Source organism: Podarcis liolepis (genome assembly GCF_965112155.1).
Source record: "Podarcis liolepis genome assembly, chromosome: 5".
Taxonomy (NCBI): domain Eukaryota; kingdom Metazoa; phylum Chordata; class Lepidosauria; order Squamata; family Lacertidae; genus Podarcis; species Podarcis liolepis.
In genome coordinates this window covers 7,376,750-7,399,733 of record NC_139556.1, presented here as the reverse complement: position 1 = coordinate 7,399,733, position 22,984 = coordinate 7,376,750, and the positions used below count along the sequence as shown (strand labels likewise).

The following is a 22,984-nucleotide window of genomic DNA, read 5'->3' as shown; positions in this document are numbered from 1 at the left end:
TGTCAAGAAAATAAACAACTATCTGACATTTAGAAGACATCTGAAGTCAGCCCTGTTTAGAGACGTTTTTAATGTTTGATGTTATATTGTGTTTTTAATATTCTGTTGGGAGCTGCCCAGAGTGGCTGGGGAAACCCAGCCAGATAGGTGGGGCTAAATAAATAAATAAATTTTTTTTAATTATTATTATTATTATTATTATTATTATTATTATTATTATTATTAGATGCTGAAAGCCAGACATCGCTCAGTCCTAGAGACAACCACCCCTAAGACAACCTTATGGGGCGTCATCTGTGTCCTGCTGGTCCAGATTATGGAGTCACACACTGATGCTGTTGCTGTCTAACAACAACAGGGAGCATTTTCTATTACAGTGGTACCTCGGGTTACATACGCTTCAGGTTACATACGCTTCAGGTTACAGACTCCACTAACCCAGAAATAGTGCTTCAGGTTAAGAACTTTGCTTCAGGATGAGAACAGAAATCGTGCGGTGGCGGCGTGGCAGCAGCGGGAGGCCCCATTAGCTAAAGTGGTGCTTCAGGTTAAGAACAGTTTCAGGATAAGAACAGACCTCCGGAACGAATTAAGTACTTAACCCGAGGTACCACTGTACCAGGAAAATATAGTTAAGCTGGCCATACCACTCTTATTTCACAGAAATAATTTCGAATGTGCCTACACATTTTGACCCACGACCTCCTTCCTAGGAGTGCTAGAAACTTACTTAAAAGAAAAAGAAAGTTCAGAGTCTGTGGCACATGCCCAAGGGCAGCGCTGGAAGCTTTTGTGGGTACAATGGCACCCACAGGAGCTGGGTTGGTGACCCCTGTCTTGCACGCCCAGTGGGAGTTCTGCTTACATGAGCAATGAAGAGTCGCCTTCCAGTAAGTGCCCTCTCCCTGGCATAGGGTATATGCTGAGGATAGAGGGCTTCATTTGGTGTGACCTGCAGGGAGCATCATGCTGACCTGAAGCAGGGCCAGAGACCAATGGGGGTCGCAATGTAAAGCCCAACAATACTGCAGCTGGGCTGAGATGGCGGGCAGCTGCCAGAGCTTCTGCTAGAAGACACCTTCAGAGGGGTGACCATGGAGCACCCACAGAGAAGTAGAAAATGGGCAGTGCTGGCTGGATTTTGGTGGCAAACACCCAAGACAGGGGCACCAGGAAGATAAGCAGCTTTTGTCCAGTGGCAGCATTCTGCAGCCAGGAGAAAAAAAGACATGGAAAGTGCTGGTTTGGTTTTGATGACGGGGAAATATGGCCCAAGGCAGGAGCAGCGGGAAAGGTCACATTTTGGACAGCAAAATTCAACAGGGATAGCAAAATCGACAGCTGGTGGGGGAACGTTCAGAGGGGCACAGGTTGGCCACGTGGTTTATTCTGCTACTTCTGTGCCAGGGTGATGGGAACTGCGATTCTAATTCGTAGGTCAATTGACCAAATGGAATCCCAAACGCCGCCCATTTCCTCTTGTGATTAAAGGTAAAGGGACCCCTGACCATTAGGTCCAGTTGTGACTGGCTCTGGGGTTGTGGCACTCATCTCGCTTTACTGGCCAAGGGAGCTAGCGTACAGCTTCCGGGTCATGTGGCCAGCATGACTAAGCCGCTTCTGGCAAACCAGAGCAGCACACGGAAAAGCCATTTACCTTCCCGCTGTACCTATTTATCTACTTGCACTTTGACATGCTTTTGAACTGCTAGGTGGGCAGGAGCTGGGACTGAGCAATGGGAGCTCACCCCGTCGCGGGGATTCAAACTGCCGACCTTCTGATTGGTAAGTCCTAGGCTCTGTGGTTTAACCCACAGATAGTATAATGCCCAGCGGTTGCGAGTATGCTCCACTTAAGACTCAAATTTCTTCTAGTGAATCCAGGAAGAGTTCACCAAGGAAGTATGGGGCAACCTGTTCATTTATATAGATCTTTGTACCAACAACAGGAATTCATTGGCTCTTCAGTAACCTTGGCTGCCCGAACAAAAAACAACAGATTCTTTGTAATCTCATGGAAAATTGGCAACTCCTCTGCAATACCAACTGCATTTTGAAAGCTGTCTATATTTAGAAAAAAATAAATATGTAAAAGGAAGTAGTAATAAATGAACATCAAGTTTCACGATATTATTCATAAATACTACGTCAGAGTTATTGCGCAGCAAATGGATTGTGCAGCTACGTACAAAGGAGTCATATATGAACATCACGGAGCAGATTATTCATAAGTATTATGTAACAAGAGTTGCACAGCTACTTGTGGAAATTCCGCCTGGTAGAAAAGTCTTTCTAGAGCAATGGCAGTTGTCCTCTCATGGTTCTACAATGGATCAAGGTTGTAGTCACAGCCAAAAACACTTTAACAAACCTCTGCTGGCAGATGGCTGGCTTTCTCCCTCACACTTTGCTCACGTGCCTTTGAACATTAGTTTGAAATACTAAAATCTGGCAAATGAAGATTTTTCTTAACCCTGAGATTTCTAACAGCAAAAAGTCCACATGCTAAATCAGGTTTCTTTTCAGAAACACAGAACAAAGTCAGTAAAAGCCCCACCAGCAGGAGAGAAGGTGTGAGGAAATACAAAAGGGCAGTGGCGTAGCGTGGGTTGTCAGCACCCGGGGCAAGGCAAGTAATTTGCGCCCCCTAACCCGTGGATTTGCACCCCCTAACCCTAACCCCCAGATGTTGTGCCCGGTGCGGCCGGCCCCCCCTGCATCCCCCACGCTACGCCACTGCAAAGGGTGTGTGTGTGTGTGTGTGTGTGTGTGTGTGTGGAGCTTCACATTTTGATAAGCTGGCCAGTCCATAAAAGGATTCATGTTCCATACCCTCCAACATTTCTCTGATGAAAACAGAGATGTCCTATTCCATATTTTTATTTATACCCCACCCATCTGACTGGGTTGTCGCAGCCCCTCTGGGCAGCTTCCAACATATATAAAAACATGATAAAACGTTAAACATTTTAAAGCTTTCTTGCCTTCAGATATCTTCCAAAGGTTGTATAGTTACTTATCTCCTTGGCTTGGTGGGCTCATAACCCCATGCCCACCAACATTTCTCTGAGGAAAATAGGGAGGTCCTAAAGGAAAGCGGGGCATTCCGGGATCAAATCAGGAACCAGGAAGGCTTCTGTAGATCTGGGGCTGTCCCTGGAAAACAGGGACACCTGGAAGGTCAGATGCTCCTTTAACACAGAAGAAATAGTTTTCAGCTAGTTCAGCCTCTTTTCATGCCTACACGACAGGTTTCTCCTGCTGCTGCACAGCTTTTATGTCTACAAGAACCTTGTCCTCCTTTGCACTGCCTCACCCCCCCTCCCAGTTCTACTACTTCCCTATATAACTTTATCCAGAATTTAAAGATATTTTCTTAACAAGTTACCACTGTCTTTAGCCCCCCCCCCTCCCCAAAGGCACGGCTTTCAGATAAATGAATAATTCTTCCTCCAGCACAGAGTTCCTGTTGAGCTCTTTTCACTTCATAGTGAAGCAGACAGCTGCTTTGTAAATAAATAGACTCCCCACCCCGCCATGGAAATCACACGGCCCTTTTTCTGATGTTGTGGCTTACCCTAGTACAAGACAGTGGATGTTACTCATTGTGATGGATGATAAAGTCTTGAGACATTCACTGGTCCTAGATAGAACAATTGGTGCAATTATTGCATTTCTCCCTCTAGGTAATTTTAAATAAAGAGTCTTTTTTCTGGCTCTATATAACTTCCCCAAATCTTCTTTTCAATCCATAACTCATGAAGTTACCATATTTTTTGCTCTATAAGACTCACCTTTTCCCTCCTAAAAAGTAAGGGGAAATGTTTGTGCGTCTTATGGAGCGAATGCAGGCTGCGCAGCTATCCCAGAAGCCAGAACAGCAAGAGGGACTGCTGCTTTCACTGCGCAGCGATCCCTCTTGCTGTTCTGCCTTCTGAGATTCAGAATTTTTTTTTCTTGTTTTCCTCCTCCAAAAACTAGGTGCGTCTTGTGGTCCGGTGCGTCTTATAGAGCGAAAAATAGAGATCTCATGAACTCTGATCACCATCTGACCTTTTAGCATTCTGCACTTTATTTTCAAGATTCGGGACCACAAATCTCAACACACAACTAAGTATACACCTTGTATGTATCACCTTTTAAGGAAGATGAGCCAAACATGCAAGTACATTCATACATATATTTAAGTCTAGTTTCCACAGACAAATGGTACAGAGATTACAGACAGAAGTATTTTGTAAGGCCTGGCACTCGGCCACTCTGGTGCTATTTGCGTGATCACGGTGACTCTACTTTTTGGAACTGCTGTACTGCAGGGTGGGAAACTGCTGGTCCTGTTTGTTGTGTGATAGCATAGGATACCAGAATCTCTCTCTCCATTTGCTGCTGGTGCATGCGCCACCCTTTCTTACAGCTAGGCAACTTAAGAGGGATTGATAGTTAGTGGAGCACTCTCTTTCAAGGAAGCTTCTCCTTCATTACTGATCTTCTCCTTGAGGAGCCACAGACACCTTTCCAAGAAAGCCCCAGGGCTCCTAGGAGCAGAGTTTGAAAACACTGGTGTAAACCAGGCACCCCCAACCTTCGGCCCTCCAGATGTTTTGGACTACAATTCCCATCTTCCCTGACCACTGGTCCTGTTAGCTAGGGATCATGGGAGTTGTAGGCCCAAACATCTGGAGGGCCACAAGTTGGGGATGCCTGGTGTTAACAGTGCTGTGGCAGTAACCTGCTAAAAGCTACTGTGTTGGTCTGCCGTAGCCGAAACAAAATTTAAAAAAAAATCCTTCCAGTAGCACACTTCTTCAGATATGCACATGAAAGCTCATACCAAGAAAAAACTTAGTTGGTCTCTAAGGTGCTACTGGAATGATTTTTTAAAAATTTTGTTTCTGCTAAAAGCTGTACATTGTGAGTACTCCGCCTCATATAGATGTAAACAGCTATTACAACTAGACAAGGACCAGCAACAGCTACAAATAACATTCACCTCCTTTTTCAAAAAAAGTAAGATGTTGTAAAATATCTCATATATACATATATTAATGTGACAAAGATTCATCTTTGCAGTATTCAAGCCAGATATTCTGGGTTGATGGGATGCAAAATCAGGTGGTTACAACCTTCTCTCTAGAAGGTTCTGAGCTTCTTGTTTACAGTGCAACCGTTGCTCTAGGGTGAGAGAGGAGGTATAATCAGCTGTGTTTGTGAACAACGGGGACATTACTTTCATTAATGAGCAGTTAACTGGCAATAGCATGTGGCTCTAAGTTTTGTTAAAACAATTTCCAAACTTCATTTATCCAAAAACATTACCAGCTGCTCTACTCACTAAAACTGAAACACGTGTCAGACAGAAAAATTAGTATGTTCCCCTACAATTTCAACATTTGCCCTATTTCTGCTGAACACTGTGCCTGTTTAATTTCTTTGTGTCCTGTTGCTAGGCTCCTCCACCAACAGAAGCCCTCTCAGGACCTGTTTCTCCCTCTGAGTATGACAGCCAGAGGAAAGCAGGGCTTGCGCCTTGGGCACTTCCATGGCAGAAGTGATTTCAGCAGGGATAAGAAAAGCTGACTTGCTCCAAATTCCATCTTCCAGAGCTCTGTTCTCTTGGCAACTGGTTATCTGGAATAAAGTGGGTTTGTTTCATGGGTTGTTGTTGTTTAAAAAAAGCTTGGTGCAGTTGGCCCATTAAGTGTCTGTTCTGTGCTGAATCCAAAGCTGTGACTTGGAGCTTCAGTGGGAACCTAATGGAGAAGCAAGATCTGTTGGGGTGTTGATGCTGTGAGCCTCTCCCCAATCCTGTGCTCAGGTTGTATATATGTGCAAATAAAACCATGTACCCTAAAGACACCCAAGTCTCCAATGACATTCATTCCAAGAATACAGAACCCCAGCACCTTGGAACAGCACGTAACAAACACTACGATCGCATGGAATGATAGGGCAATTTCCTCCTGGTCCTTTCTGATGCAGACAAATTGGCAAATTTGGTCTTAACTGAGCCCCTCCAACAAGCGCAGTTATACATTTCACTGCTGAGTGTGAGGAAGGTCAGAAGTCCAGGGGCAAAGGCTGCTGAGCCAGTCCAGCTCCCGGGACATTTCTCTATCATATGTGGTGATGATGAAGGAAGTTGTTTAGCAGTCACAGTTACCATGATGATGATGATGATGATGATGATATTGTACTTTTTATACTCTGCCCATCTGGCTGGGTTTCCTCAGCTACTCTGGGGAAATATGTGCCAACATTCAAAATGACAGAATTGCTGAATGGATTTTAAAAGGTAGGACCACAAAGGAATTAAAAGGTTAAGTTCCATCATAAATTAGTTGCTTCCCCTCCCTTAACTATCTCACTGGTGAACCCTCCCAGTAACCTGAAAGAGACTAGAGTCCACTTCATTAGAAAATTGAAATCCTAAGTTAGATTGATTTCCACCACTGTCGCTGCTTATTATTTTTATAGTAAAATGGTAAAGGGACCCCTGACCATTAGGTCCAGTCGCGGACGACTCTGGGGTTGTGGCGCTTATCTCGTTTTACTGGCCAAGGAAGCCGGCGTACAGCTTGACTAAGCCGCTTCTGGCGAAACCAGAGCAGCGCACGGAAACAATGTTTACCTTCCCACTGGATCGGTACCTATTTATCTACTTGCACTTCGTGCTTTCGAACTGCTAGGTTGGCAGGAGCAGGGACTGAACAATGGGAGCTTCTGATCAGCAAGCCCTAGGCTCTGTGGTTTAGACCACAGCGCCACCCGCGTTTTATAGTACTTAAGTACTAAACAATTGTTTATAGTACTAAGCAACCGATAATTAATAATAATAAAAGTTCAAGTTCACAACCTAATAAAAGTCAAAAGTACAAGAAGGAAGGGAGAGCAGGAGGACTATGCCAGCGCTGAAGGAAAAATAGTATCACAACAGAAGCAAAAGCAATAATCATTACATTGAAAAGTAGGCTCCAAAGGGAATCTGGATTGGGCTGCTTCCCATAACCCACAGCTTGAGTCCAAACTAAGGACTGCAGCTGCTTTTGCAAAATGAAATTAATCTGGGCCCTGTAGACACAGAACACCCAACTTCATGTCCAAGGCTTTAGCTGAGATTTCTACATCGCAGTGGGTTTAACTAGATGGCCCTCAAGGTCCCTTTCTACAATTCCATGACTCTATGAAGTCATGTGCTTTAAATGTGTGTTGGCTGCATAGTGTGAATCTGCTCCTAAACTGCCCTCAGTCTATGAATGCTGCTGTCTACACAAGCTTCTTGCCTGCACTTCACAGGGATGACGTTGGTGTCTAGTTTCCAGTTCCTTATTGGAAATAGTGTCTGAATAGCCTGAATCAGGAACTGATACCCACGCAAAAAAGACCAGGAGACTGTCCTCTTCTCTGCAATGAAACTGTCTTATGTAACACACATTAACACATGATGACCTCAGGCCGTGCTTATGAATAGGGAACTGGGGAATTTTCATTCTAAAATTCCTTACAAGACACCATAGCACTGTGACTGGTCCACACTTTGTTTTGGTGAAAGATTTTACCCGTTGCTCTTCACATTGCCAATAATTGCCAATACACACACGCAATATAGGTATAAATGAGGAACTGGAGTTGTCAGCCCCAAAGTAACAGGTAAAAGGTAAAGGGGCCACTGACCATTAGGTCCAGTCGTGACCGACTCTGGGGTTGCGGCGCTCATCTCGCTTTATTAGCCGAGGGAGCCGGCTTACAGCTTCCAGGTCATGTGGCCAGCATGACTAAGCCGCTTCTGGCGAACTAGAGCAGCGCACGGAAACACCGTTTACCTTCCCGCCAGAGCGGTAACTATTTATCTACTTGCACTTTGACATGCTTTTGAACTGCTAGGTTGGCAGGAGCAGGGACCGAGCAACGGGAGCTCACCCCGTCACGGGGATTCGAACCACCGACCTTCTGATCGGCAGGTCCTAGGCTCTGTGGTTTAACCCACAGCGCCACCCACGTCCCAAAGTAACAGGAGTGAGGCCTTATTGACATATAACACCTGTGCTCAGTGATCAGAAGTGGTTGCTGATTTACTACTAAGTTCAAGGTGTTACTATTAGCATGCAAAGCCCTTAGCAACCATGGGCCAGTTTACCTATGAGATCGCCTTTCCTGAAATGTGCCCACCCGACCATTTTGATTGGTGGAATTGGCACTATGACAGCTGCCACATAATCCCCTTTTGTAAGATCTCAATCATTTAATGAGGCAGTGGAACTCCCTTTTGTAAGATCTCAATCATTTAATGAGGCAGTGGAACTCCCTGCCTTAGGGACCTGCTAAAAACATTCTTCTTTAGATACGGCTACCCAGATGCTTCGAAAGCTGAGGCAATTTTATTCTTTTTCAGTATTTTAACTTTTGCAAGTTTTAAAATAGGGTTGTAATTCCCCCCCCTTGATTTTGCTGTCTTATGCTTTGTAAACCTTTGAGGCCTTTTGCAATCAAATGGTATATAAATTATTATTTTTTGAAATAAATAAATACAGCTGCGGGCCACCCCCAAATCATGTACCCATACTTCCAGAGAGTATAAGGTTAAAAGAAGATGTAGTTAAAAGGAGAGAGGGAGGGAGAGAGAGAGAGAGAGAGAGAGAGAGAGAGAGAGGCGAGTGGGAGGAAAGGAGCGAGGTCAACAAGTACACCTGTGGCAATGATACCACAAGCGGGATCTGACGTCACACTGGAGAAGGACAGGAATAAAGAGATGTGGCAATCGGAAGAGAAAGTCATCTATTGAAACTCTTAATTGCTGGGGCAGCTTAATTAGGCAGCCTGAGCTCCCCCACACAGAGTGCCCTCCATAGCAATATGAAAGTGGCTTCCTGGCCCACCTTCTCCGCGATACCAGCTTTAAAATTATAATGCTGTCAATTGATATACATTATATCTCCTGCCAACCTAGCAGTCCGAAAGCACGTCAAAGTGCAAGTAGATAAATAGGTACCGCTCCGGCGGGAAGGTAAACGGCGTTTCCGTGCGCTGCTCTGGTTCGCCAGAAGCGGCTTAGTCACACAACCCGGAAGCTGTATGCCAGCTCCCTCGGCCATTAAAGCGAGATGAGCTCCACAACCCCCGAGTCGGTCACGACTGGACCTAATGGTCAGGGGTCCCTTTACCTTTACGTATATCTCCTAATACTGTAAAAAAAAAAATATCTTTTTTTTTTACTTCTTACATTGGACATTTTGTTGCGTAAATGACGTTGGAAATCAATAAAAATATTATATAAAAAATAAAACTTTGTATTCAAATAATACACTGCCCACTTTTTATGCCCTTTAAGAACAAATGTGCTGAGGGGTGTGTGGGTGTGGCAGGGTCCCCAATCTGAGGCTTTGACCTTTAAAGCCAAGTCCCCCCCCCCCCCGCGCTCCAATTCAGTGGTAAGGAACAGGTTTTCCAGGGGGGAGGGGCAGCACAAGTGGAAGTGTGGAGAGAGCCTTTTAAAAGAGGGTCGGGCAAATTTATGGAGGATGGGCATTTATGGATGGCTACTGGCCATAATTGCTATGTACCCTCTTCCCATCTTGGAGGCATTTATTCAGTGCTTTTTTCATTAAAAAAAAAGTTCAGGGATACTCTCATTTTCCTACTCTTATGAATTCTTATAAATTATAGATTCACAAAATGTTTAGGGGTATGCTTAAAGGTAAAGGTAAAGGTACCCCTGCCCGTACGGGCCAGTCTTGCCAGACTCTAGGGTTGTGCGCTCATCTCACTCTATAGGCCGGGAGCCAGCGCTGTCCGCAGACACTTCCGGGTCACGTGGCCAGCGTGACAAGCTGCATCTGGCGAGCCAGCGCAGCACACGGAACACCATTTACCTTCCCGCTAGTAAGCGGTCCCTATTTATCTACTTGCACCCGGGGGTGCTTTCGAACTGCTAGGTTGGCAGGCACTGGGACCGAACGATGGGAGCGCACCCCGCCGCAGGGATTCGAACCGCCAACCATGCGATCGGCAAGTCCTAGGCGCTGAGGTTTTACCCACAGCACCACCCGCCCCCCCCCAAAAGCACTGCATATATTCTTCTGAATATCAGTTGCTATTGCACTCTTGCTTGTGGGCTACCCATAGTTAGCCAATGTAAGAGTAGGATGCTGGAATAGGTGGGTCTTGGATGAGATTCAGCAGGGCTTTCCATGAATCCCTAACCGGAATTAAGATTGCCGGAAGAAATATCAACAACCTCAGATATGCAGATGACACAACCTTGATGGCAGAAAGTGAGGAGGAATTAAAGAACCTTTTAATGAGGGTGAAAGAGGAGAGTGCAAAACATGGTCTGAAGCTCAACATCAAAAAAACGAAGATCATGGCCACTGGCCCCATCACCTCCTGGCAAATAGAAGGGGAAGAAATGGAGGCAGTGAGAGATTTTACTTTCTTGGGCTCCATGATCACATGCAGATGGTGACAGCAGTCACGAAATTAAAAGACGCCTGCTTCTTGGGAGAAAAGCAATGGCAAACCTAGACAGCATCTTAAAAAGCAGAGACATCACCTTGCCAACAAAGGTCCATATAGTTATAGCTATGGTTTTCCCAGTCATGATGTATGGAAGTGAGAGCTGGACCATAAAGAAGGCTGATCGCCGAAGAATTGATGCTTCTAAATTATGGTGCTGGAGGAGACTCTTGAGAGTCCCATGGACTGCAAGAAGATCAAACCTAGCCATCCTATCGAAACCAGCCCTGAGTGCTCACTGGAAGGGCAGATTCTGAAGCTGAGACTCCAATACTTTGGCCACCTCCTGAGAAGAGAAGACTCCCTGGAAAAGACCCTGATGTTGGGAAAGATTGAGGGCACAAGGAGAAGGGGACGACAGAGGACGAGATGGTTGGACAGTGTTCTCAAAGCTACCAACATGAGTTTGACCAAACTGATGGGAGGCAGTGGAAGACAGGAGTGCCTGGCGTGCTCTGGTCCAGGGGGTCACAAATTGGACACGACTAAACAACAACATTATTTCCATGCTCTGATCTGTGTACCTTAGTATTGAAAACATTTGTGTTCACACACACACAAAATGCCAATTCTAAGGGCCCATCCACGCTTCCTTTTGTGTTGTGTTTCTAAGCATGGGGATGGGGTTTCCAGCTCCACATCTGAGTGGTTTCTTTCTCTTTTCAGCAGCTTTTCCTGGGAAAATCTGCGTTTTAGCCCTGGATCTGAGCAAACGGGAGCTGGGGTTTCTGTGGTCTGTTGTTTGCTCGGATTCAGCCGGGATTCACCTGGAAACCCCAGACCTATGCCTAGGAAGTGTGGATAAGGAAGGAAAAAGCACCACCTCCTAAACGTCTGTGTGTTTGGGGCTGCCGTTCAAAGAGAACAAGGGTGGAGCGCAAAACAAGAGAAGGAAAGAATCCCTTCCGCTTGTTTCGCTTTGCCTCCACCGAGTTTCAGGTGGCAAGATCTTTAGGGCAAGGGCCTGCCCTCTTTTGTTGTGTAAAGCAAACCCCGATGACGCCGGGCAAGTCATAATGCCAAACAAGCTGGGCGAAAAACAAGCAGCGATTCCGGCAACTCGGCAAGCTTTCGGGGTCCACCGGGCTCTTCGCTGGAAAGCAGGCCAGCCCCGGCGGGGTGGGTGGGCGCGCCAGGGCAGGGCGGCGACCCTCCCCGCTGACCTGCGACTGTGACTCAGCCCCAGGGAAGCCCGGGGCTTCTTTCCGCCTCAACCTGCAAGTCTGCGCCGCCGGCGAGGGGGCGGCGTCGCTGGGCAGCTCCGGGAAGGGCGTCGGCGAGGCGGGCGCTGCGCTCGAGGAGGAGGAGGAGGCGGCGCGCAGAGGCAGGGCGAGGCCGCCAGGTCTGAGGTGGGGCTTGCGGGTCGGAGCAGCGGCAAGGAGAAAGCGGGGCGGGCAGACGCCTGGCAGCGGAAGACGGAGCCGCGTCGTCGAGCAAAGCCGAGCAGCTCAGGAGCGCCGCCGGAGCCAAGTCGCCCGAGAGTGAAACGCGCCCGTCTAACCCTCCAAGATGCCCGTCAAGGGAGGCACCAAGTGCATCAAGTACTTGCTCTTCACGTTCAACTTCTTCTTCTGGGTAAGTTTGGTGCGTCGTCGGAGCGCCAGCCCGCCAGGGCGCGGCCGGGGAGCGCAGACTTGGCGGCGCTCCTACTCTCCTCGGCCGGCGCTTCGTGGCCCCCCAACATGTTGAGAGGCTTGGGGGGGGGCGTTTCGTTGCTTTCCCGAAGCCCCGAGACGACCCCCTCCCCGGCCACGTGTTGCGGAGCGCCGTGTAGCCGCGGCCGGCCGGAGTTGAGCCTCCCGGGCGGGCCAGGTGTGGCGCGTCCCGGCCAGGCCGGGGCTCCCTAACCTCTCCGAGGCCGCGCCTTTGTTTGGGGTGGGTGCGGTTAATTAAAGGGACTTAGGACCCTTCGCGCAGTCTGGCCGGCCGCTCCCACCCCCACCCCCGAAAAACTTTGCGGCAAGGCAAGTAGTGGAAACATAGGAGCCGACTCCTAGGGGCCGGGGTCCCTTTCCTCTTTTAAACAGTATTTGATAGGGCTGACCCCCCCCCCAAGTTTATTGGCACTGCCATTCAAAAGTTTGGTGTGTGATCGATTATGAAGGGTGGGGCTTACCTGCACCCCCCCCAATATTTTATTCAAGTTGGCACCCCTGGGCGGGGAGTTGCGGGGTGATGCTTGCTTGGTGCCGCGCCGCTTTCAAGCGAGTGGCAGGGTTGCTCCTCGAAGCGCTCCGTAAACAGGCCCTTGGGAGCGACCTTAAATTTAGAGACCTTGGCTCCCTCCCGCTCCCCCGGGAAGTGTCTCCCGGCAGGCCCTGAAGCTGAGGCCGAGCGGGGAGTGGCAACCCAGCTCCGGAATCGGGGGAGCAGGGGAGCGGAGGGAGATAGCACACCTGCCCAGGTGCAGGATTTCAGCCGGCAGCTTGTGCGTAAAAGATAACCTACCCCTGGGCAGCTGCAGAGTGCATTTCCCTTTCGGCTGAGAAACCACAGAGAACATCTTGGGAGCTAGTGGGAAGAGTTCCAGAGAGCTGGCAATTGGTGGAGAGTTTATAATTAAGTTGATCCCCCGCACAAGAGAGGTGTGAGTTATCAGGACTCGTGGTAAGAGGAGTGGTCTGCGCCACCGGTGAATCTGGCAGAGCACGTGGTTTCTTGGCACAGCCCCCCATCATGTACCTTGAGGGCTTCTCTGCTGTTTCCTCTGCTGGGAGGGTCACTGAGCAGTGGGGGGGGGGGGCTGCCTCAATCTGTGCCCCCTCCAGTGTCACACTGTAGCTCTCAAAGTCGATTTGAGCTGGGGATTCTCTAGGATTCAAGTCTGAAACTGTTTTCCACTCCCAGGAGCTCCGTTCTAAGAACATAAACACAGATCTGGCCAAGAAGCATTGCTAAACCCAAGCTCTCTGGCTTAGTGGGACCTCCCGGGAGAGGAGATCGCAGCCGCTTGGCTCCTTCTCTGGCTTGTGTCTGCTGTGAGCTAAGCCACCGTTTGGCTTGGTGTGCGTGGTCTGAACCCAGGCTCCTGGTTTGCCCTTGCCCCGTGAGCTGCTCTTGGGTTCACAGCTTGCAGTTTTTCTGGAGGCAAACCATAGGCCTGGGTTCAGACAATACTTGAAGGCAAGCCATGACTTGGCTCACAGTAGCTGGAGGGCCTCTCCAGGAGCCCCCACATTTGCTTGTTTTCACTAAGCCAGGATTTGTCTTTTTTTTTTTATAAATATTTTTATTCGATTTTCAAACAAAGAACAAAAGATTATTTAATAATTACATAAAAGCCCTTCACCAAAGAAGTAACAAACAAAAAAGACATACATTTACACCAACAAATAATAAAGCAAAGTAAAAAGAAAAAGCACAACTGTTCATAACCCTTTTTTTGTATAGCTAACTGGACTTCCTCGCATCTCCCTACCGTGCGTTCTTTATAATAAAAGTGTCAGCAAATTATTACCTTGTTTCATTTCTTAGCTTATACCTCTCAGATATTAAATTTCCAAACTTCAAGTAGTTTTTATCAGATAGTTGTAGCTTAAATTTAAATATAATATTACTTTAAGTTTCGATCTTTTCTTATATATCACTTAATTTTCTATATCTTTCGATCGAGTTACTGGAACCTTGGTTTTCTAAATCGTGCAGTTTCTTAACATTCATACAATTTGTAGTGTTTTTGTAAATAGTCCTTAAATTTTTTCCAATCCTCTTCCATTGTTTCTTCTCCCAAACAGGATTTGTCTTACTAGATCAGGTCACGACGACATGTAACACTAGGGGCCCTGATCATGCGCAGAGGGCATTTAATGTAAAAAGGTATAACCACAGGGCACCCAGATTAGAATAGCTTCTGGGAAAGACGGTACAGTTTTTTAAGTTGTAACTTGAAAGGCCCTTTCCAGTACATACTTGTAAGATCTTCAGTAGCCAGAAAAATAATTGGATGTACAGTGGTATTTTGGTTTGCAACTGTTTTGGATTACAACCCCTTTTTTTTTGGATTACAACCCATTTTTGGGGGAGGCCCCATTGGCGAAAGCACGCCTTGGGTTACAACCTGTTTTGGTTTACAACCGGACCTCCGGAACGGATTATGATTGTAAACCAAGGTACCACTGTAGCTGTTTTCCATATCATTGACTGAAGTTCTCTTAATAGGTTGCAGGAGACTCCTGGAAGGTTTTCCAAATTGTTACGCTCTTTGTAAAGAAGTTACATTCTGAAGGTGCTTCCTTAGGAATGGTATCATTTCCCTGCTTTCTGTTCTAGATGGCAGAATGAGTTGTAGACCAGCCTTCCCCAATCTGGTGTCCTCCAGACTGAAACTCCCATCATCTCAACCAGCAGACCAATGGTCAGGGATTATGGGAGAACCGTCAGGCTGGGGGAAGGTATTTCAATCCGTGTTTGAATTACATTCTTCTTCTGCCCTAGTGCCATCTTTTATCTTGGCTTTATCTGGAATCTGTCTCTTTGAAATAAATAAACTCCTCCACAGGAGTTAACATTGGTGTAATCCAATACTCTGCTCCCCCCCCCCCCAGAATGCACATCAGTGTTGCTTGCTTAAAATTGCCTACCTGTGAAAAGCACCTCGTGCCAAAATGCATTTATTAAAATATGCGAAAGTCTCCCAAAGGGCCTTCAAAGGCTGGTGTAGCATAATGACTAATAATGAACCAAGAACAAGCCCCCTCCCCTTCAGATCTTGCCTTTCGCTTTGAACTCATTAGGTGACCTTGAGAAACCTGCCCTCTCTGCCTCAGTCCACTTATCTACAGTATGGGGAATAACAATAAAACTGGAATGGATCTAGCTGGTGCATGTGAATCAAGTCCCCATAAACACCAGAAAGTGCTATACAAATGTTAATTCACAGTGATGCAAAGCTGATAGAGTCCCATAGGAGTGTTATGCCATCTCAGCTTGTGAAGTGACTTGGCATTCAGTAAGTTCCAGAGGAGGCCTGAGACTGAGATGGCGAAGGAGCCAAACCACTGATGGTGGATTTTAGCAAGGGCCCTGTGTTTCAGGCTGTGGTGAAGTGGGGGCTTCGTCTTCTGAGAAAGCTTAGCTGAGTAATTGGCTAGTTTCTCCAAGAATTATTGTGCCCACCAGGAGACTAAAATTCAATACTTTCTCCCTTTCTGCCTGCCTCCCCCACCATTGTGCAACTTCAGGTCTAACCTGCTTGGGAGGTTGTTGCAGTATCGCATATGTGTAAAGGGATTTTCCAGTACAAGGAATTTCCCTTCAGGTGGAAACAGGAGAACATTGAAGTGGGCATGGATGCCATACAAGTTCAGAGAGTGTGTGCAGGTATATTTATGTATATTGCACTTCTCTCTTTCCCCAGCCCCATTGCAACAAAGCACCTTTCTGCAATGATGCAGAAGATGGAAAGTGAGTGGGTGACATCTGGTGACACCTCCAGAGTGTGATCTTTGGATGAACGGTGTTCTAGAAATATATCCCCAAATGTTCTGAGTTGGGTTTTGTTGTCCTGCTTTAGTGACCCTATAGCCCCTTCTGATACCAGCAATGTACAGTGGTACCTTGGGTTACATACGCTTCAGGTTACATATGCTTCAGGTTACAGACTCCGCTAACCCAGAAATAATACCTTGGGTTAAGAACGTTACTTCAGGATGAGAACAGAAATCGTGCTCCGGTGGTGTGGCGGCAGCGGGAGGCCCCATTAGCTGAAGTGGTGCTTCAGGTTAAGAACAGTTTCAGGACCTCCAGAACAAATTAAGTACTTAACCCGAGGTACCACTGTAGTCGCATTGTTTGGATGGGACGCGGGTGGCGCTGTGGGTTAAACCACAGAGCCTAGGACTTGCCCATCAGAAGGTCGGCGGTTCAAATCCCCACGACGGGGTGAGCTCCTGTTTCTCAGTCCCTGCTCCTGCCAACCTAGCAGTTCGAAAGCATGTCAAAGTGCAAGTAGATAAATAGGTACCGCTCTGGTGGGAAGGTAAACGGCGTGCGCTGCTCTGGTTCACCAGAAGTGGCTTAGTCATGCTTGCCACATGACCCAGAAGCTGTACGCTGGCTCCCTCAGCCAATAAAGCGAGATGAGCGCCGCAACCCCAGAGTCGGCCACGATTGGACCTAATGGTCAGGGGTCCCTTTACCTTTACCTAATTCTCTTCGGAGGCCTCTGTGGCAGAGACAAGCTGTTCTGGAGCACTTCAAACCAGGGCCGTCTTACCCATAGAGGCTAGTGGCACCAGGGCGCCAAGTTCTGGAGGGCGCCAGGAAGAGGCGGAGGCTGAATGTGGCGCCTCCCAGCATCCGCTCGCTGCCCTTGCCCGCCTCTGCCATGATGCGCTAAAGCAGCGCCACGCCCGGAACCTCCATCTGCTGTGGCCATTGCGGCACAAAGCGGCCAGCTGAGCTGGGAGACACTGTGTCCAGCCTCCACTTCTTCGCCGCCAGAGGAGCCACCCTCCAGCCGCTGCCCACCTCCTCCAGCCCCGCCAGCAGCACCATCCTCCCTAAAAAACTCTGGGAAAGGGGGACACCGGAGGGATCTTTCCACCACAGCGCCAGGTATACTTAAGACAGCCCTGCTTCAAACATGCTTGACCAGTTTCAAATTGGCATGTCTGCTATTATTGGTTCTCTGTGTGTGTGGCGAGTAGTTGATGGAAGTAGGGAGAGAAATTTCATTTCTCCTTGTTCGGCGTTTTGTTGTTGCTAGGGAGTGGACAGGCTTGTGTTTGCATAGTTCAGATTGTTCTTTGATGCTTAATGCTTCGCTTTAGTATGAAGTTTTTTAAGGCGGCTGAAGTCAAAAAGAAAGCAGACGATCAGAAAGAAAGAGCGCTGAAAGGCAGAGAGCATCTTAAAAAGCAGTTGGAACATAAAACCAGTTTCAGGAAAGCAACCTGAAGAAGTTCATTGAAATAAGTCTTTGCTTCCCATCTAAAGATAACAATGACAGGACCAGGCAGAGCTTTTCCTTGGGGCCTGTTTCCAAACAGAGCATCCCTATGACTAATAATAATAATAATAATAATAATAATAATAATAATAATAATAATAATTTTTTATGTGTGCCCCGCCCATTTGGATGGGTTTTCCCAGCCACTCTGGGCAGCTTCCAACAAAAGATTAAAAATACATTAAAATGTCATATCCAGTACACACGCATGCAGACATGATGGAAGAAAGTGGCACACAAGGTGTGTTTTGTGGAATCTTGCCTCTTTTTACTGACGGAGGCATTTCTGATAAGCTACCAAGGAACCCCAGGAAGAAGTGACACTTACCGTATTTTTTGCTCTATAAGACTCACTTTTTCCCTCCTAAAAAGTAAGGGGAAATGTGTGTGCGTCTTATGGAGCGAATGCAGGCTGCGCAGCTATCCCAGAAGCCAGAACAGCAAGAGGGATTGCTGCTTTCACTGCGTATTGATCCCTCTTGCTGTTCTGGCTTCTGGGATTCAGAATATTTTTTTCTTGTTTCCCTCCTCCAAAAACTAGGTGTGTCTTATGGCCTGGTGCGTCTTATGGAGCGAAAAATACGGTAATCGGTTCTTGTCTGTGAAAAGTGATGGTGCCGTAAAACCAGACATTCCAGCACAACTTAAAGAGGTAGCCGGATGGCTTCCTTTTTTTTGCTGCGAAAGCGTCTTCCCAGCAGTCCCTCCCCTGAAGCTGTGAAATGTCTTGGTTGCACAGGAAGGGGGGGAGGGAGGGACTTGGCTTTGAATGTGCAAAAGCTCAAGGAGGTGGCTTGTTTTAAAGTGAAGTTAGAGAAATCTCCACTTGCCTGTACGCATAAATATATATCCTTCCTCAATCCAGCCCCTGCTGCCTCCCCCAAACAACATAGGATCTATTCTAAGATACTTTTTAATTGGGGGAAAAAACACCCTTCACTTTAATTGAAGAGTTTAGACACCAAAAAAGCAAGGAAACTATGAGGAGTCATGCCACAGTAAACACATTTCTCACCTCACATGATGTGCTGGCTTAGAACTGGGCCTTTGTGCACCCATGCTTTCTGCCACAGTGCTGGCACCCAGTGTTCAGGTCCACCAAAATTTATTGCTACCTGATTTATCATTTTTTGAGCTATGTGTTGTAAGGAAACCCCAAAAAGTATGCTGTGTAAATTTTATGTACTGTATAAGTATATCCAGTGCTTCCCCCCCCTTAAAAAATGTTTAGGGGTACTCTCATTGTGACTCAAGAAAATCTCCATTTTATAATTCAAATCCGGGAAAATAAATACAGTAAATGGACAAAAGTACAAAGAACATGCATTACCTCATATTACACAGAGTCATCATTAACTTTACACTTCTTTGCTGGCTGTGTTGATGAAAAATAGTCAGTAATTTTCCTACTCGTATTGAAATACAGCCCCTCAGTGAGGCCAAACTTGCACCAGTAAAACACCACACATGCACATTCCACACTGCTTCACACATTAAACGCCCGCTTCTGTCTGAGACTCAGAAGACACTGGGAAAGGAAATGAGGCTGCCATCGGGGGTAGCAACGGAACTGACGATTCACTGTGCTAGAGGAGAAACTACAAAAATTAAGTTTCTTCTCCCATTAGATTCACAAAATGTTTAGGGGTATGCGTCCCCCCTGCATCCCCCCAGAAAAAAGGCAATGAGATATCAAAGGCTTTCTAACAGTGCAAATCTTTGAACTAAAATACGTAATTGGGGGGGGGGATAGACAACCATATAATTTTATCTTCAAAGCCTTATTTGGCAATCATTATTGGTTTCAAATAGTTGTAAATCATTTTACATTACATGTCTTAAATGGTTCAGTGGAATATTTGTCTTCTTTTAGTAAACTTCTCCATAATTGCTGGTTGCAAAGCTAGAAACTGCAGAGTAATTATTCCACACGTCCAGGAGTGAAACCAGAAAAGCCATGATTCATGTTTATTCAGTTATCAGAACATTAAGGCTAACCCATTGCAAAAGATATCCTTTACATGCTTTACCTTACCATATGTCACTGCACAATGTTTGGCAGCAGTGCCAGATTTACGTATAAGCTAAACAAGCTATAGCTTAGGGCCCCACTGCCTTGGGGCCCCCAAAAAAATTAAAGGAAAAAACACCTGGATGTACATTTCCAAAATATAAGATTACAAAACAAATAAAGTAAAACCTACATACAGCAACAGTGTTTTGTGTTGTGTAGGCTCCTATTTGTTATGTGCAAATGGCTTTAGATACCTATTAGGTCCATAAATTACCATACAGCATAAACTCAACACAAAAAACAGCGACAATTTGTTCTTGACAAAGGACAGCTGGACATAAAAAGGGTCCTGTTACCTTCAGTAGCTTAGGGCCTCATCAAACCTAAATCTGGTCCTGTTTGGCAGTGTGGTGTAGTGGTTAGGTTGTTTGAGTAAAACCTGGGAGGCCAGGATTCAAACCCACAGTCGGCCATAAAGCTAGGTCACATACCTTCAGCCTAATGTACCTCATGGGGTTGTTGTGACAATAAAATCCAAAGGAGGAAGAACCATGTACAGGCATACCTCGGGTTATGAACGCTGCGGGTTGTGCATTTTCGGGTTGCGGACCGCGCCAAACCCGCAAGTACCAGAACGGGTTACTTCCGGGTTTTGGAGCTCGCGCATGTGCAGAAGCGCAAAATGACGTCATGCGCAGACGCACCGAATCACGTCATGTGCGTGCACAGACGCAGCACTTCAGACTGCGAACGCTGCGGGTTGTGAATGTGCCCCCCACACAGATCACATTCGCAACCCAAGGTATGTCTGTACAACCCCTTTTAGCCCCTTGGAAGAAAAGTGGAATATAAAAGTGGGAAGAGACATTTAAACATTTCACAAGTGTGGGAAAGCGGTGCTTCAGTGCAAAAATGTTAAAAGTACAGTTAAAAGGCAGCCATTTTTTAAAAAGAAACAACAACCAACTTTACTGAAGCTTGATTCAACAAGAGGTAGATATCCATGCTAAGCTTCAGAAAGATAGGATGAATAATCTTTGATTTACAATGAACAGAAATGCCATACTTTGAGGCACTATATTCTTAAAATAGTGTAATTGTCAGAATCCTAACCAAATTGTGATTTTCTTGGGTTTCATAAGTGTCTCTTCTCTGTCTCCCAGCAGGTTTCCCACCTACTACACCTTGCAATCTTTACCCCTTTTTATGAATTATTTTTATTACAGTCATACCTCAGGTTGAAGTAGCTTCAGATTAAACATTTCCGGGTTGCGCGCCGCGGCGACCCGGAAGTAACGGAGCATGTTACTTCCAGGTTTCACCACATGTGCAGACTCTCAAAATGACATCGTGCGTGGACGTGGCGATGTGTGGATACGGGTTGCATTCGCTTCAGGATGCGAACGGGGCTCCGGAACGGATCCCGTTCGCATCCAGAGGTACCACTGTACTTCCATAAATGCAAAATTCAGTAAAACATTAAAACACACACACACGAATACAGCATTTCAGAGGCGCACCATTAGTTAAAGGTTCTGATAATTTCACCAGTACTTCTACTTGCAGCTCACATTTTAACTTAGTAGTACATTATACATTTATGACAGATGAGCTATGACAAATCTGAAATGCTGTATACAGTGGTGCCTTGCAAGACGAAAAGAATCCGGCTTAGCGGCTTAGCAAAAGGGGGGGGGAGGAAAAAAACCCCGCAGGAACTCGCAAGACATTTTCGTCTTGCGAAGCAAGCCCATAGGAGATTCGTTTTGCGAAGCACCTCCAAAACGGAAAACTCTTTCGTCTAGTGAGTTTTCCGTCTTGCGAGGCATTCGTCTTGTGGGGCACCACTGTAAATGTTAAGTGGCATGAGGCTTACCACTTCGTTTCACCCCTAATCTCTTAATTATATTTGTTTGTACAGTATTTCTGTTTTACTCTCACCCAGTCAGGGTGGAGTACAGCAACATAAAAACCTTTAAATGCAGATTTTCTTGAGTAGTCATTCATTTATCCAGTACATGCACAATACATCTCCAGTAAGGCTGTTTGTAAAGGATTACTGAGTATGTATTCCGAGCTACACTGAACATGCTGGGGCATGATGCACCCACAGAAGTCCTGGTTGATTTAAGCATGGGCCCTTGTGATTCAGCAGAACTGGCTGCTACAGAAAGCTGGCTTTGCGTGGTTCCTCCATGTTGAAACCTGTTGTGGTTGTGTCACAGTGAAGACACATAAGTAAAGCATAATCTGCACATGGGACATGGGCGGGTGGTCAGTCTGCTGTCACAAACATCCCTGTTTACTGTCTATGTGGAAATAAATGCCTATGAGGTCATGTCTTCCTCTTGTCTTGCACAGAGGAAGCTGCCTCTAGAAATGTGGAAATGTTCACTTGTAGGATATGGATGTGATTTGTTTTAAACTATAATCTCTGCATCACCAAGAGAATGTCATGCAGTAGACCTGGACCTCTAGAGAAGTGTAGATCCTTTATAGAATAGTCATGAATATGTCCGCAGTCTGTCTGTTTCTATAAAGCTTGGACCGTGAGAGGCTTGGCTCTGTAGGCCAGGCTTCCTCAACCTCGGCCCTCCAGATGTTTTGAGACTACAATTCCCATCATCCCTGACCACTGGTCTTGCTAGCTAGGGATCATGGGAGTTGTAGGCCAAAAACATCTGGAGGGCCTAGGCTGAGAAAGCCTGGTGTAGCTTCTAAAAAAGGTAAAGGTACCCCTGACGGTTAGGTCTGGTTGCGAACCACTCTGGGGTTGTGCGCTCATCTCGCTTTATTGGCCGAGGGAGCCGGCGTACAGCTTCCGGGTCATGTGGCCGGCATGACTAAGCTGCTTCTGGCGAACCAGAGCAGCGCACGGAAACGCCTTTTACCTTCCCGCCAGAGCGGTACCTATTTATCTACTTGCACTTTGACGTGCTTTCGAACTGCTGGGTGGGCAGGAGCTGGGACCGAACAATGGGAGCTTACAACGGGATTCGAACCGCCCACCTTCCGATCGGCAAGCACTAGGCTCAGTGGTTTAGGACCACAGCGCCACCCGCGTCCCTGCTGTAGCCTCTATCCTTAGATGGGAGATAGTGGGAGATTCTGTGAGGTGCATGTATTCAGGAAGTAGATTTGCTTGTCGCAGTCCCCACCCCCAAGTATGAACTGGTAATTATGGATTTCACAGGAACACTTCGATCAAGACAGTGAATTGTTCCCATGCCTGTACTATAACAATAGCCTGTGGTCCAGTGCAAAATAGACTACCATCTCTGTCCACATCAGTACATAGCATGTGAACCAGCCAAAGGTGGTAAATGGCATCTTCAGATTGTTCAAGGAGCACCCACAGGCATGTTAACCCAGGGAATACAACCTCATCCAAAACAGGATGAAACACCCACTAACAGCATCTCTGTTTTAGCGGGATTAAGCCTCAGTGTGTTGGCTCTCATCCAGTCTATTAGTGTGCTTCAGCTCCCATTTGTCACTACCACTTACCTAAA

At 46.6% G+C, this 22,984-nt stretch overlaps 1 protein-coding gene across 1 annotated transcript in view; it reads left to right on the top strand.

Moving 5' to 3' along the window:
* Positions 1-11,373: 11,373 nt before the first annotated feature.
* The window catches only part of CD9 (CD9 molecule), a 34,620-nt gene continuing 23,009 nt past the window's right edge, over positions 11,374-22,984 (top strand). The window contains exon 1 of the mRNA XM_083503594.1: positions 11,374-12,084. Coding sequence (XP_083359720.1) covers positions 12,019-12,084 — 66 coding nt within the window. The 5' untranslated portion in view covers positions 11,374-12,018. The remainder of the gene's footprint in view (positions 12,085-22,984) is intronic.